The 15521-nt window shown below is 43.0% G+C and overlaps 1 protein-coding gene across 1 annotated transcript in view; it reads left to right on the top strand.

Annotated features, from left to right (window-relative positions):
• The window catches only part of HYDIN (HYDIN axonemal central pair apparatus protein), an 84245-nt gene extending 77485 nt beyond the window's left edge, over positions 1 to 6760 (top strand). The window contains exons 70-86 of the mRNA XM_075282213.1: positions 363 to 587; positions 704 to 842; positions 986 to 1151; positions 1298 to 1445; positions 1580 to 1787; positions 1864 to 2085; positions 2170 to 2339; positions 2441 to 2639; positions 2790 to 2948; positions 3694 to 3974; positions 4059 to 4278; positions 4416 to 4628; positions 4742 to 4905; positions 5058 to 5208; positions 5452 to 5682; positions 5765 to 5989; positions 6070 to 6760. Of these exons, the coding sequence (XP_075138314.1) occupies positions 363 to 587; positions 704 to 842; positions 986 to 1151; positions 1298 to 1445; positions 1580 to 1787; positions 1864 to 2085; positions 2170 to 2339; positions 2441 to 2639; positions 2790 to 2948; positions 3694 to 3974; positions 4059 to 4278; positions 4416 to 4628; positions 4742 to 4905; positions 5058 to 5208; positions 5452 to 5682; positions 5765 to 5989; positions 6070 to 6558 (3610 nt within the window). The 3' untranslated portion in view covers positions 6559 to 6760. The remainder of the gene's footprint in view (positions 1 to 362; positions 588 to 703; positions 843 to 985; positions 1152 to 1297; positions 1446 to 1579; positions 1788 to 1863; positions 2086 to 2169; positions 2340 to 2440; positions 2640 to 2789; positions 2949 to 3693; positions 3975 to 4058; positions 4279 to 4415; positions 4629 to 4741; positions 4906 to 5057; positions 5209 to 5451; positions 5683 to 5764; positions 5990 to 6069) is intronic.
• The last annotated feature ends 8761 nt before the right edge of the window (positions 6761 to 15521 follow it).

The raw sequence follows: 15521 nt of genomic DNA, 5'->3' as shown, positions 1-15521 counted from the left end.
GGCAAGACCACCACACGGAGGACAGTGCCTGCCTAAGGCATTACAATCCCTAAAACAAAGTGGTGACACAGTAGGGAAAAATTGATGGATTCAAATATGTCCTAAGAAAGACTTTTAAAGAGGACTCCATGAGGGTGACCTGCCAGCTACTCTTGCTAATTGATGTACAACAGTCAGTCCATTCGGCTGAGGTCAGGGTAGTGTCAAGGTCTCGCTTCCAGGCCAACCCTAGCTGTCTTGATGGATATTGGCTCTTCAAAATATTTTTAACAAAACCTCTTGTGGTTTTCCTATGACCTAATGAAATAACTTGTTGCAGCGATCACACAGTAACATGTCATGTAATGTTTTCTGACTGACAGGATTCCCAACATGTCCCCTGGGGATCAGGAGCCAATGCTGCCTGTGACAGGACGTAGTCTTCTGCCTTACTGTCACTTCCAGTTGGAGGATTCAGACTACATTAGCAGTGGGAGACGCAACCCAGAGCTTTGTGGACCCCGTGGGGCCCCCTCAGGAACAACCTTGGAACCTAACACTCGGGTTGTTGAGTTCACATCTGTGGGTGTGAGAACCAAGAATAGCAGGTAAACCAGAACCTGGTCCAAGGCTGGAGTGATAGTTTGGACCTTCTTTCAATACTTTAGGATTTCAGGTGACTGTTACAATAAACTGTTTCCGTTGTCATAATTTTGCTTTGTAGGACTTTCAGCATTGTAAATCCTACTAGCAGTCTATACTCCTTCCTATGGACTTGTGAGGATCCCCCAAATCTTCAGAATCCTCCAGCCTTCCGCTGCTTGAATGAACAAGGAGTGATCCAAGCTGGAAAGAAAATTGAGGTATGATCTTTGTTAGTAAACTCCAGAAGTATGTGACAATAAAGAAGTACTTACTAGACCTTTTCTTTTTATGGGGACACTGTACTAAAACATTGGGACTGCTCATTGTTGCTGATGAATCATTTATTCTCTGCCTCTGACAGATCACATTTGAGTTCATCCCTCAAGTGCTGGATATCACAGAATCTTTTTGGAAATTCTTGATTCCAGAGCAGAACATCTCTGTTTCATTCCTGCTTGTTGGTAAAGCTGTGGAACCCTCGGTCTCTTTAGACAGGTCGCATCTGAACTTCCGCTCTCTGCTGATAGGTAAGTATGTATGTGAGTATATAAGTGTGTACTTCCTGCATGTGACTGGGGGTTTAGACAGTATCATCACTCATGTCTGCTAGTTCAGAAGGGACTGTGGCCCTCAATCTTTGCTACATATGTGTGTTGTCTTATGTTGTATACAGGACAGGAAGTGCGGGAATCCATCTACCTAATAAACAGTGAGATGAAATCATTCAGCTTTGCTATCCGTGACAGTTCTCGGTTTTCGGAGGGCTGCAGCCATTCCTTGACAGTAAGACCTATGGAAGGAACAATCCCTCCTCAGAGCAGGTAATATACATACTTCTTATGGTTACTGCTCTGCACATTATTCACATTCATTCTCTATATCTACTGATAAGTATTTTTTTACGAGTACTTTTGCAACTGCCTCAAGCCCTTATTCTTAATTTTTCTTTGTCCAGAGTACCCATCTCTGTTTCTTTCACGCCATCCACAGTTGGTGAGGTCAATTTCAACCTAGTTTGTGATGTGAAAACCAAAACTGAGCCCCTCTACCTGAATGTAAAGGCTGATGGCCACTCCACCCAAGTGTCTGTGCAGTGCCAAGACAACACGGGCACAGTCACCGCCCTGTCTGCTCAGGAACCCAAAGAGATTGATCTTGGGCAGGTGAGTTCCTGACTGTTAGTAGGGTTCTGTTCATGTCCTGCAGATAGAGCAAACTGTCTCTTTTTTTTCTTGATAGGTGGATATTAATGACAGCTCCACTTTCCACTTCAACATCACAAATAATGGAGAATTCCCCTTTAGTTATTTTTGTGCTCTAACCATCCCTCGAGGGCTGCAAGAATTTCTGAACATCTCACCCAGTAGCGGACATGTAGCCCCTGGGCAACAAACTCAGATGTCTCTCACCTTCTATCCAACCAAAAAATGTACAATAAGAGATGCTGTGCTGACTATAAAAGTTAGTAACATTAGTTATATCCAACAAATGAAGCCTGTGTATAGTCAGTCACTATGGTAATTTTTTGTAATCTTATTCTGTCAGATAGAAAATGGGCCAGAGCTAACATGTCCTCTTCGTGGTAGTGCCATCCAGCCAGGAATCCACTTCTCTTTCAAAGAACATAACTTTGGCCACTGCTTTATCTACCATGCTGGGGTGCAGCCTGTCTCGGAAACCCTGATTATCACAAATAAGGATAGCAGGCCAGTTAGGTAAGCAGACACCAAAATAATGAACACCCCAATAGTAATAGTGTTTCTGCTTGTACTGATGATCGCAGTACTGATCATATGTATGGATTCTTCCCATGTAGCATTGATTGCCTGTTCAATAATACAGCTCACATGGAGCTCCAGTTCTGTTCAGATGTCCTCTCCCCTGGAAACAAGATGGAGGTCCCAATCATGTTCTATCCCCGAGCAGCAGTCTTGTACAAAGAAACTGTTGTCTTTCTGATGAATGGTCATTCCAAGCAACTTGTTCAACTTCAGGGTCACGGGATTGAGATGAAGGTCGGAAATGTGTAAATTAAAAAATGTAAATGATAAAAGCTGACACAGATTCCAATGCGCAGTATGTGAATGATGTACAATGTGTCTTGATCTGTCAGTGATGGCCTCATAAACATAATTTACTCATAGGAGATGTCTGGTATTTTACAGGTTGAAGTCGCTGAACCCAGATATAAAGTTGTAAATTTTGGAGCTGTTAACATCGGTCAGACTGTGAAAAGGGTCATCCCCATTGTGAATAAGAGCCTTGCCCCTGTAACATGCACCCTACACGTGAGCCCGAGTATCCCTGCATTGCAAGATCCCAAGGTATGGTTGCCACTGCCTGTAAACCTGTGTATGGTATTCTTCCCCTTACATAAATATATGGAGCAGTGCTACAGCCACACAGGAAACATTGTAGGATAGAGGCCAAATAAAAAGCTGATGCAAAGGTGTGAAGAAACAATATATTATGTTTCTAGGGGATGCAGATCCATTCTAAGCAAGCTCTGATAAACGGAGAACATTGGGGCAAAGGAGTGTGCACATTTGCTTGGGGAGTGTATTATATTTATTTTCATACCCCATAAACAGGGCTGCTTTAACCATAGGGTAAAAGGTGCATCCACACCAGACCCTATGGTAGTGGAGGCCCCTCAGCCAACCCAGATCAGAGGGCACAGTCCTGCATTTCAGGTGCTGTCCAACTGTTTTGGATGGCAGGTGATCTGTGCAGCAGGGAGGTGTAATGAGTGCTGAGCTGCAGACATCACTACAGCTGGAGCCTGGAACCTTCAGGCAGCTCCTTGGGAACCGGGCTAGGTGAGTATAACTGATTTTTTATATTTGTATGTACTATATTTCGATGGTGACTGAGGGAGCAGAGGGTATTATGTGGGGGCAACTTAAAGGACATTAAATTATGTGAGGGGGTACTTCGGAAAAGGTTCCATTAATGTATTAAAACGGCCCTGCTCATATGACTTGTAGACAGGTTTGCACATCACATACAAGACTCAGGAAGCTCAATAGATCTAGAAATGCCCCTAATTTATTTGTGATTTTTCTGCAGGTTCTCAGTCTGTCTCTAAGTGGTGAGGTAATGCTTCCTTCTCATGGTGGACTGTGTAAGCTGGAGATGCAGTTCATGCCCCGGAGCAGAATTTCCCCATTTACAGAAGAAGTGATTCTGGAGTCCTGTGGAGTGCAGCGCTCACTCTTTGTGATACGAGGCTGCAGCCAGGGCCTGGAGCTCAGTTTGGACCAGGAGTGTGTATCATTTGGGGCAGTGGTGCTCCATAGCCAAGTCACTCGAAGGATTATCTTAAGTAATACAGGAGAACTAGGAGCCAGGTATTGTTAACTCGGACCATCTGACCTCCCACCTCCTTGTAAAGGGTTTCTTTACCACTCACTATTAACCCTATTGTTTCGCAGGTTTCAGTGGGATATAAAAAAATTTGAGCCAGACTTTTCCATCTCGCCTGTGTCTGGATATATCACAGCAGGCACTGAAGTTACATTTGACATTGTCTTCCATCCTGTTGAGATTAGTTCTGACATTCTGTATGAGAACCTGCTCTGCTTGATTGAAGGAGGCAAAACATTAAAGCTGACACTGTCAGGATCTTGTGTTGGGCTCCCATCCACTAAGGAGGTAATGGCTTTCAAACTACTTATTGACTGCTGGACATTATAGTGCCACACCTTTGCAGTTGAGATTAGTTACATGAGACTGTGGGGTGTATTGCATTCTCTGCCCTTCAATTCTGTTTATATCGTTTACTGTTATAGGTTGTCAACTTTCAGTGTCAGGTACGAAGTAGACAGACACAAGCAATTTCTTTGAGCAATAAAACAAACCAGACCTGGCATTTGCAGCCAGTAATTGATGGAGAACACTGGAGCGGAGCAGAGTTCATCACTGTGGAGGCACATCAGCAGAACAAGTCCTATGAAATAACATATCACCCACTGGTCATGAGCACTGAGGGCAAGAAACATCAGGTAATTGACCTTTCCTAGTTCATGGGGTCACTTGACTGACTTTGTACTATTACAATGCATACTGAGGTTTTCCTTATTATGGCTGAGTCTCTTGATGACTTTGGTGTTTTTAGGGCTCAGTCTTCTTCCCACTTCCGGATGGGACAGGATTAATCTATCTTCTGCAGGGTCAGGCTGAACCTCCAAAATCCTCTGGTACAGTGATAAGAGAAGTACCTTGCAAGACGTCGTACACTGAATTGCTGACAGTCAGCAACTGGCTGCGCAAAACCCAACGGTGAGGAGGGTATGGGCCAGGTGGATGTAGACAGCCCTCATACTGGGACTTATTATCCTTAGCTGAGATATTATACACTGAGTTGTATTTAGACCTGGTAGGGAACATTACACTCATATTTTAACTTCATTCTTATTTTTATCTCCTAACAGTTTTCATGCCATTATTGACATCCTAAAGCCAGAACGTCTGGATAGTGCCACCACCATAAAGGGTTTGGACTATGTAGAGGTGCCAGGAGGAGCCAAGAGAGACTACAAACTGACTTTCCATTCTCACAAAGAGGGCACCTTCTCAACCAAGGTTTAAAATCATAGTCTCAGCCTGTGTGTGAAACTGTGAGCTAGATAAAACCTTAGAGCACAGGCTTCATCCTCTTTACTGTTCACAGTGCTTGACATGTGTAGACCTGCTCACGAGCTTGGATGCTGATTTTGGTGGTGGGTGAGGGATTTACAGCGATTCAGTGCTCCAGAGGATTAATAACAAGTTTGAGAAGGGATGTTTGAGTGTCTTTATTTACTTGTGTCTTATCCTTGTTTCTAGGTGACATTCCGTAATGAGACAACACAAGAATACATGTTCTATTACGTTACATTTAAAGCCACACCCCCTGGCATCATCAGCACCATAGAACTGGTGACACCGGTGCGACAAAGCACTGCAGCAACCTTGCACGTGGAGAATCCACTGGCTGTGGCTGTCACCTTCTCTACAGAATGCAAAGTGCCAGAGATTAACCTTCCCCCACAGATTACAGTGCCAGCCCAGTCTGAGGTAACCCATTTCTGTTGTCATACACAGATGGTACTGCACACAGGTAGCAGCAGACAGTGGACTATTGTCTCTCATTTTCCAGGGCTCCCTAATGTTTGAGTACCAACCTCTGAAAATTGGTGAATCTACAGGCCGGCTAACACTGCAGAGCAATGAACTGGGTTTATTCCAGTATGATCTTCTCCTAAAAGCTACAGCCGCTGTGTCTGAGAAGCCACTCTACTTCCAAACAACCCTGGGCTCCAGTCAAACGCTGAGTGCCAAATTCATGAATTTCACTCGTCAGAAGACTGAATACAGCTGTAAGGTGAGAGTTGGTGCCCAACCAATGAGGAACCCTCAAACCTCTTTAATATTGACTTCCTCATCATTTTATTTTTCTTTTAGGTTGATAACTCAGATTTCCATGTAGACAAGGTGGTCATGGCTGCTCCCGGTTCTCAGGGTGGATCGGAGGTCAGTGTGGAGGTGACATATGAACCGATTCAGCTTGGAGAGTCCCGTGCTGTGCTGCATATCTCTTCTCCTTTGGGGGGTGAATACACCATCCCACTCTTTGGCTCTGCCATGACTCCAAGACCTCAAGGACCTATACAGATTCGTGCTGGTTCCAGTGTGTCCATCCCCTTTAAGAATGTTTTCTTGCAGCCCACAACCTTTAGCTTTCAGACTGACCCTACAGCCTTCATTGTGAAGCCCAGTGAGCCTGTGCGCCCTAAGAAAACCCACTACATCTCTGTGTCATACGAAGCCCCTCATGGTGGCAGCAGAACTCCTGTGACTGGGAGACTCATTGTTTCCTGTCCTCGTGCCACAGGCATTGCACAGGGAATCTGTTGGGTGTATTACCTGAAGGGCATACCATCCGACAAGTGACACAAGTAACATTCTTGTAATACAAGAATCTCGTCAAATCCAGAGAATGACTGTGCCTTATTTGTGTCCCCGTGCTGACCGATACCTCTTCCTGTAGACCTCGGGCATTAATGTTTATCATATTACTGAACTAAATGTCCTGTAGTCCCCTGAGATGATAGTCATCTTTCCCTGTCATACTCTGCAGTCTCCTTTAGTTACACACTCAAAACAATAAATATCAGAACACAAAGAAGTAGTCAGTGTGGGATGAAGGCATAGTCCTCTGCATGGCAGACAGTACATCCTGCCAAGGTCCGTGATTTGCTGTATTCTACCTCTAGTTTTGGGACACAATCCCCACTCCTATCCCAAAACTCAGCACAGCCTATAGACACTCTGCTCCATGGTGATGATGAAAGGTAGAAAAAGACGACTAGCCTAAAAACAACATGAAATGGTCAATTACAGATGAGGGTCAAAAAATATAATACTTAATTTTTAATAAGTACATTAAAATAAAAAAAATATTATCACACTATGACTAAGAGCTTCGCTCGAAACATGTATCCCCTTTCTCAAGACAATCTTTACGTAAAACAATGAGCAGTTCACTAACATAAGACTTACTTTTAACAAATCATTATCTAGTTGGACCATCTAATGTTACCAGACCTCTATTTGGTCAGATACCAGAGGTTTTCTCTGATGTGTACCAGCCTGGTACACAAGTGGAGGTGATTATACATTGAACATAATATATTCATGTAGATATTACTTATCAAGAGTATTATTGTCTTGGCTTTCTCTATTTTAAAGTACAGCTGGATACCTGTATATTATGTGGTTTTTCATTTCGGCAGTGACCTCATTAACATCTCAAAACAAGACAGTCAGGATCACAATAGAAGCTCACAGCTCTAGAGATAAAATCACTGACCTGTCATTGCATCCACAACCAAAAATAGATAATGTCACATTTATCTACTTCCCTGCACAGAACATGAGTAGAAAACTCTGCCGTAGACATCAGTGAGACAGCTCCAGACTATTGCTGTCCTATGGCCATGATTATACTATAAAGAATATCACTTATTGCTGTTAACACAGCAGAGGTGAAGCTCAAGCAGACTGGCAGCCTCATAATCACACAGAGAAAATAGAATAAAATACTACAATCAGAAAATAAAAGCACATTAAAAATAATGACAGATTTCACTCTCTGATTTAGCACATAAATAATTGGTGATCATTTCATTTTAAGGCCTCCACTAGCTGGTCTGGCAAGGGAGGGGATGATAAATCCCTACTACCAGACAACAAGTGAATAAACACTAAAACCTGATGAGTATATAATTGTGAAATCATCCTAGGGGGGCGTTCACACTTGTGACAGAAATTGCAGAAAAACTGCTTGGGGACAGTTTGCATACGGTCAGCTTAAAAACCCATTAATTGCAATGGGTTTTAAAACAAACCACCAGTGTCTGTATGCAGCCTTTCCGTCGTGAAACCGATTTTTTTTTTGCACAGACACAAAGTCCTGCATGTCCAACTTTGTGTCTGTGCACAAAAAGCGGTAATGATATAAAAGTGTGGATAAAGCCGAAGGCAATAAATTCACAATATTATCACAAGGAGTCCCTGAGGATTGTGAGAGGATCTAACAGAAACGGTTTTGAAGGCTTTACATAATCTTGTTGCTGAACGATATAACAATAGCAAAGTCAGTAAGGATGAAGGAAAGTTTCTGAAGATGATGAACCATTCATTTTATATTTTTATTTTCTCCCAAGAAAATTGAAAAACCAACAGATAGGCCTATAATATCCGGAATCTATTCCATGATTTATAATCTCTTCGCTTACATTGATAGCGTGCTGCAGAGGTTTGTTATTAATCTTCTATCATATGTAGGAGATTTAGCCCATATTATTATCCAGTTAAAAGGATTTACTTTGGAGGAAGGGATGATATTGGTCACCATTGATGTCACTTCTATATATAACAACCTCATACATAAGATAAGTCTAATAGCAATCCACTTATGCCAGATCGACAGAGAGATTTTGTTCTCAATTTATTTTATATTACATCATAATTACTTTCCTTGAAGTAGTCTTGTGTATACAAAAGAAGGGCAGAGCTATGGGGATAAAGTTTGCCCCATACTATGCAAATTTAATTATGGATTACTGCAACACTAATGACTGCAGTATCAATGGTTGGTTCTTTAGTTTTTGACTGTAAGTTTGTGGGGCACATGGTATGTACAGCATAAGAGGTACATAATGCTGCAAGGTTACACCACCAGTTAACAGAGAGCAGCATGTCCGACTTTGTGTCCGGTTTAAAAAAAACTGTTTCACTGCGGACAGGCACAAAACGCTCACGGGCGCTCACTTTGCAAACCCATTCAAGTGAATGGGTTTGAAAACTGACTGCGTTGTTTCCGTCCCCTGTCCAGTTTCTCGGGAAAGAAGACGGAAACCCGACGGATTGTCTAAAGCGGGCACGGGCGCAGGTGTGAACCCGCCCTTAGATAGATAAATCACTCTCTGAAAAGTCACTAAAGTTGAATGGAGCAGGTGAGGGCAAATTGGGCAATAGTTCCATTCAATAATGCACAATAAAAAATAAAATCACCTTTCTGCTCCTTGTACTGTTAGCGATTATTATCCAGATGCCGAATTCCAACTACAACAGAATCCCTGAACACTGAGCAAAACACATTGAAAAAGCATTGCGTCCAGTCTTAATGTACTCACTACAAGACTACTTCCACTCTCAGTTCTGACAGGATAGGACTCTCATATCTTCAACAGAAGTTTCTCTTCTCATCCTCCATTGTCAGAATCACAAAGGAGCCCAGCGTAGTGGAAAAGAATTTTATTCATCATACTCCCAATCAAACTTTTTGTAACAAATATTGAATAAAAATCCTGGCAGCATCACTGCAGTGGCCCATTGTGTATCTAACAGTCGAGGACGAGATCTAAAAGGGAAACTTGAAGAGAACAGAATCCTGTCCTGTCATATGCTGCGGTCTTTTCCACAGCGTTTTTTGGCAGCAATTTCCTGCATCCGACCATAGCCTAAAGTAATTTTGCACAGGACTGTTTTACATGGAGGAAGAGGCAACAGTCCTATGTAAGTTACCATGTCAGACTGAAACTGTGTCTTATACAGGACTGTTCCCGCTCACTCCATGTAAAGCAGACATTTCTGTTACACAGGGTATATGTAAAGGCAGCAGTCCTATGTAAGGAAAATTATAGACAGGCCAGGGTGGCCATTAAACTGTAGGTGAAGCATCAGCTGCCATCTCACTAACAGTCCACTGACTCCTCAATCTAGAAGCCCTCAGGTTCTGAACAACCCCGTAGGGGCCCGGGGCAGGTGTAAAACAAAAAAAAAGAAAAACATATTCCCTGGTGCTCTGGTGTCCACTGCGGCTTGCAATATTTTTCTCTACACATGATTCATGCATATACCCAGCAGAAACCATACTGACCCCATTATAGTCTATGGGGTCTGTATAGTTTATTAGCTAACTTCTTTTTAATGCGTATAGGTTTCCATTCCGGGGAGTCCCCAAGAGGACTTCCCAAATGGAATACGGAACGCAGATGTGAACCGGGCCTTAGAAGGAGATTATCTGCAAATAGACTAAGTTTATACTAGTGGGGTCCGGCTATGATACCTTATATGTCTGGGTGAAGTCGAATTGCTTTGGCAAGTGGCTCTATCACCAGAGCAAACAAAAGTGACAATGGAAGGCAGCCCTGGCAGGTGACCCTGATGATTTGGATGGGTGCAGAGGTTGTAGTGTGAAGTTTTAGGGACACTGTGGGGCTTTCATAGAGGAGTGCCAGGGAAGAGGAAAACCAAAAGCATGCAGGGTTCAGAAGAGATAAGGCCAGAGGAGTAGTGTTGAAATCTTTTTCCATGTCAGTTGCTAACATCAATAATGGAGAACATTGAGTGTGGGAAGAGTGGATAATAGTTAGGACTCTACAAATTTTATCAGGGGCTGGGCGAGTTGGAATAAATCCAACTTGATTATTATGTACCAGGCTGGACAAGCAATGGTTAATTCTCCGGACCAGAATAAAAGTGAAGATTGTCAAGTCAAGGTTAAGAAGGAAAATGAGGCAGTAGTTTTTCGGTGTAAGTCAGTTTCTTCTTGGTTTGATTAAAACTGTATCCTTAACCATGAAGAATTTCAGAGGTATCTGAGTAGAAGAGGAAATAGTTACAATAGGATGTGATGTGGGGGTTGTCATATAGGGGCAACTTTTTGTAGTAAATCGCCATTAGGCCGTCTGGGCCTGGGGCCTTGCCTAATAAGTCACTTCACAGTATCCTCCACCGCCTCATCTGTAATAGAAGCCTATAGAAGATCACTCTGGGATGTCAGTTGGGGTAGCTGAAGGCACTGTAGGAAACGATCAATGGGTGGGGTCCGTGGGCAAGAATATAGGGACTGGTAATATTGTTGAAAAGTCTGGTATACTTTATCAGGATGGGAAGTGACAGTCCCAATCTGATTCATAATAGGAAAAGCAGAGTTTGGCGATTCCTTGCTTCTGAGTTTGCGATCCAGCATTCTTCCATCTTGTTGGCATATCTGTAGAAGGTGGCTTGCATCCAGCGCCAGGCTCTCTCAGTGCAAGTCGTAAGAAGAGCCTGTAGCTTTACTTTTCAGTCTTATATTTGCTTACTCAGGTTCAGGGAACAATTGATTTGATGAACTGATGCTCGAGATCAGACTGCAGTTTAGTCCTTTCCTTTTTCCACCTTGACGCCGAATTGATTAAAGTGCCAGTGATGAATTTTTTATGGGCATCCACACTGTCCTCTCCGAGACCTCAGCCAAGCTAGAAATAGAAATATACAATCTGAGGTCTTGCTTAACATATAGCTTAACAGTGGGGTCAGTGAGCATGGATTCACTTATATGATATTATACAGTAATCTTAAACACACTAAGCACTGTATCATGGTCAAAGAGGAATGCAAATGTCTGGAGTATAGGAGGTAGGGCAAGGATAGAGCATTAGTACTGAAGAATAGTACATGTAGTCCCTAACAATGCCATGGGAGTCTCTCCAAGTGTCTGCTAAATGAATGGAAGCAAACCATATGCTTAGGGCTTTCTTATCCCTATGGGATCACTCTGGATGGGTTAATGGTAATGCCAGGGTTAATGGTAAAATTAAAGTCCTTGCACCAAATCAGCCTACTGTAGGAGAGCTGTGATAACTTAGAGCAAACAGTATGGACTGTCTGTAATGGAAAGGTAGGGGGAGCGTATTAATACATAAAGATTGTTGCTGTACAGTCCCAGTGATAGTGATTGCTAGATCATAATCAAGTGCATATACTCACTGCTACCAATTCGATCAAATCAATCCAAAGTCCACAAAAATAACTTGCATCAAGGTGACTCTTGATGTGAAGGTCAGGTTGAAGATGTTCTGTACACCTCACCATCTGCCATTCTCTTTTTTTTGAGAGTGCAGCAGTAGAGCCAAGTCAGTGTATTGGATTCCGGCTCTCTCAAGAGTTCACCAGGAAATTTGAGTTGTGAGTAAACGAAAGTGCAAATGGGAACCCCCATCAATATTTAACCAGAGCTGCCTGCAATGCGAGGTGATCAGTCTGATAGCTCGTCTTCTGGCAAGTGTAACCAGGCTGAGAGCTACATAGAGGTGCCCGGTAATCCTGGTAGGATAAGGCTTTCACGAGCAGCTGAAAGAATCAAATCAGGGGAGTCCTCATGTGAGGGTGTCCCAACGCTCAATGGATCCGAGTGATAGGTCCACCTGTGAAAGTTTCCCACAGGTCAGTAATAAACTCAGGAAAGCCTCTGATTCTAATTTTCCTCTACAGGATTTACAGCTGTGCTCAAAAGTTTACATACCCCAGCTGATTTTTTGGTTTTTTTTCAGAGAATATGAATGATAACACAAAACCTTTTTCTCCACTCATGGTTAGTGGTTGGGTGAAGCCTTTTATTGTCAAACTTCTGTGTTTTCTCTTTTTAAATCATAATGACCCAGTACAAAAGTTCAGATACCCCAGTTCTCAATACCATGTATTGCCCCCTCTAACATCAATGACAGCTTGAAGTTTTTTGTGGTCGTTGGGGACAAGGCTCTTTATTTTCTCAGATGTTAAAGCTGCCCATTCTTCTTGGCAAAAAGTCTCCAGTTCCTGTAAATTCCTGGGCTGTCTTTCGTGTACTTGAGATCTCCCCAGGGTGGCTCAATGATATTGAGGTCAGGAGACTGAGATGGCCACTCTGTGGCAATGACTGAGGCTTAGGGTGCCTGGACCGGAGACAGAGCAGCCAACTGCAAGGCCTGCAACATCAGCAGAAATGGTGAAGAAGTGGGAACCGCCGCCATGACAGATGAAAACGCAGTCAGTTGTTGATGGAGCAATTTCACAATGGACCGGGTCATAGATTGCGCGCTGAACTTCTTTTTAGATCGGGTCATAGTCTAGGACTCATGAGGGCTTCCACCAGTGGGTATTATGCAGGTGGGTGGAGTAAAAACAGTGTGACCACCACCCAAGTTACAGTGCTCAGTAAAGCATGTCTATGTACACCAAGTGCCTTCCATGCATCCCCCAAAATTAAAGAATTTTACTCTCTCATCCTTTGTTAGTTTTATACAATTTAGGTGGAATCTGATTTGATTAGATTCCAAGGTTTTCGCCAAAAGTGACATTTCCAAAAAGTCCTGTATTATTAGAGATGATCAGATCTCAAAGAGCATCGCCTCTAGTTGGATCCTCAACAATCTGAATCATAAAATTGTCCTGAATAAGCTGATGAATTGCCTCCACTCAGCAGACAATGCAGAACTATAACCCTGGTTAATATCTTGGTAGTTAAAATCTCCCATCAAGGCCACTGTCCCCGCCTGTGCCACCCACTGAGGTTTCTTATACACTTGATCCTCTTACTCTTCGGTCATTTGTCATTACAATGACGGCCGTAAATGACGGCAGTAAATTACGGACGTCTTTTCCTATAGAACTCTATGTAAACGTTTTATGACGGCCGTAAAAGACACACAAATTACACACAAATGACGCCTGGCGTTACTCTGTGTGAATGCAGCCTTAAAGCGGGGGCCTCTTGGAGACATCAATTTGTCGTAGTGGTTTTAACTGGTCTAAAATGACATCAGTGTGAGTGAGTCTTATACAGTGTCTTATTTTTTAGGGCCCGTTCACACGGCAGAAACCTTTTCCGCTGTGTGAGTTCTCCGTGCAGCTAGCCACAACAGAATGCTGAAGCAGTGCATTGTCATCCCATCGCAGCATCCCGCTCCTGATTAAGCCTGAATGAATGGGCCTAATTGGAAGTGAGTCTCGAGTCAGCCGCAGAATCTGCGGGAACATAGGGCATGTCACTTCTTCATCCCGCTAGCTGAAAAAAATTTGCTACCAGGAAAAAAAGCAAGCGACTCCCATTGAAATGAATTGGAGCTTTTTTTGCAGGCGGATTTTGAGGCAGATTCCGTGTCAAAATCCAGCTGCAAAAAAAAATCAGTGTGAACATACCCTTACTCTTTTGTTTTTTCCTCTGCACCCTTTTTTAAACACTGTGTACATAAAAAAAAAAAGTTTGGTTTAAAAAAACCAAAACAAAAAAACCCACTTCTCTGCAATATTGTAGAACAGAAGAGCATGCCACTCCACCTTCTTGTATAGAATAACTGAACTAACTGGCCTTTTTCTTGTTCCATATGTAGGATATCGACATTGTCTGGATACAGTTGATATATTTTATAGAAACAGTAATAGGAACATTCCTAAAGATATGGAGTATCTTGGGCATAATTAGTATTTTTATTACAGCTATTCTACCTAGCCAAGAGATGTCGAGCCATTTGTAACGTGCTAAATCAGTTTTTATGGCCTGATGTAATGTTTCATAGTTCGCCAAAAATTAATAGGATTCTTAATTATGGAAGGGAGGTGACAATCCTTTTATAGGGGTATTGGATTGAAGGTTGGAAAATGCTTTAGTAGGGAGTTCCATGTTTGAGATTTATTTTCATTTACTTTAAAGTATGACACATTGCTGACTGTTTCCAGTATAGACATTAAGGCCGGGGCCCCACGGGACGTAAACGCCGCAATTTGCTAGCAGAGGGAAAAATCGCGGCGTTGTACAGTGCAGGCAAAGTGGATGGGATTCATGCGAATCCCATCCCCACTTTGCGGAAGAAATCGCAACGCGGACATGCTGCGATTTGCAAAGCCGTTGCAGCTTTGCAAATCGCAATATGTCAATTATATCCACGGAAACGCCGGCGGCTTTCCCGTAGATATAATGTTAAGAGAAAGTCCGCAGAGGAAAACTCTGTGAACTTTCTCTTAAAAGCGCTGTGGAAATAACCGCAATGTGATCACGCAGCGGTTCTTCCTGCACCGCTTTATCACTGCGTTTACAGCCCGTGGGGCCTTAGCCTAAAACTGGCAAAGTAATACAGGGGGAGGTAATAGCCAACATAACATCATCAGAAAACAGACCAGTTTTCTCTACTTGTCTCCCATGTAGCTGTGAAGAACTGCGGATTGTTCCTGCTAGTGGATCCATAATAAGAGCAAAAATAAGAGCAGCCGACTCATTCCATGAGCAATTTTGAAGATAAGAAAGGGTAAGGGGGCGTTCACACTACCGTCGGTGTCCGACATGTAGTGTCTGCTCCTAGTGTCCACTCAAAATCTGTCACGGACATTAGGAGCAGACACTAGCTGTGTCCGTGACACCTGTCATTCATCTCAATGGGCATCGGGTGCGTTCTTTTGCACTCCGTGCCCGTCCTTCCCTGTCCGCAAGTGAAGATGTCCGACTTCTCAAGCGGACAGAAGAACCCTGGTTCTTGTCAGGTCCTGAACCAAAAATTGACCTGGTACTGATTGCTTAATAAAACTTACTTGGTTATATTTAGTCAGAG

Source organism: Leptodactylus fuscus, chromosome 7 (assembly GCF_031893055.1).
Source record: "Leptodactylus fuscus isolate aLepFus1 chromosome 7, aLepFus1.hap2, whole genome shotgun sequence".
NCBI lineage: Eukaryota > Metazoa > Chordata > Amphibia > Anura > Leptodactylidae > Leptodactylus > Leptodactylus fuscus.
Note: the sequence above shows the minus strand (reverse complement) of the source record. Positions and strands in the feature narration are given on the sequence as shown.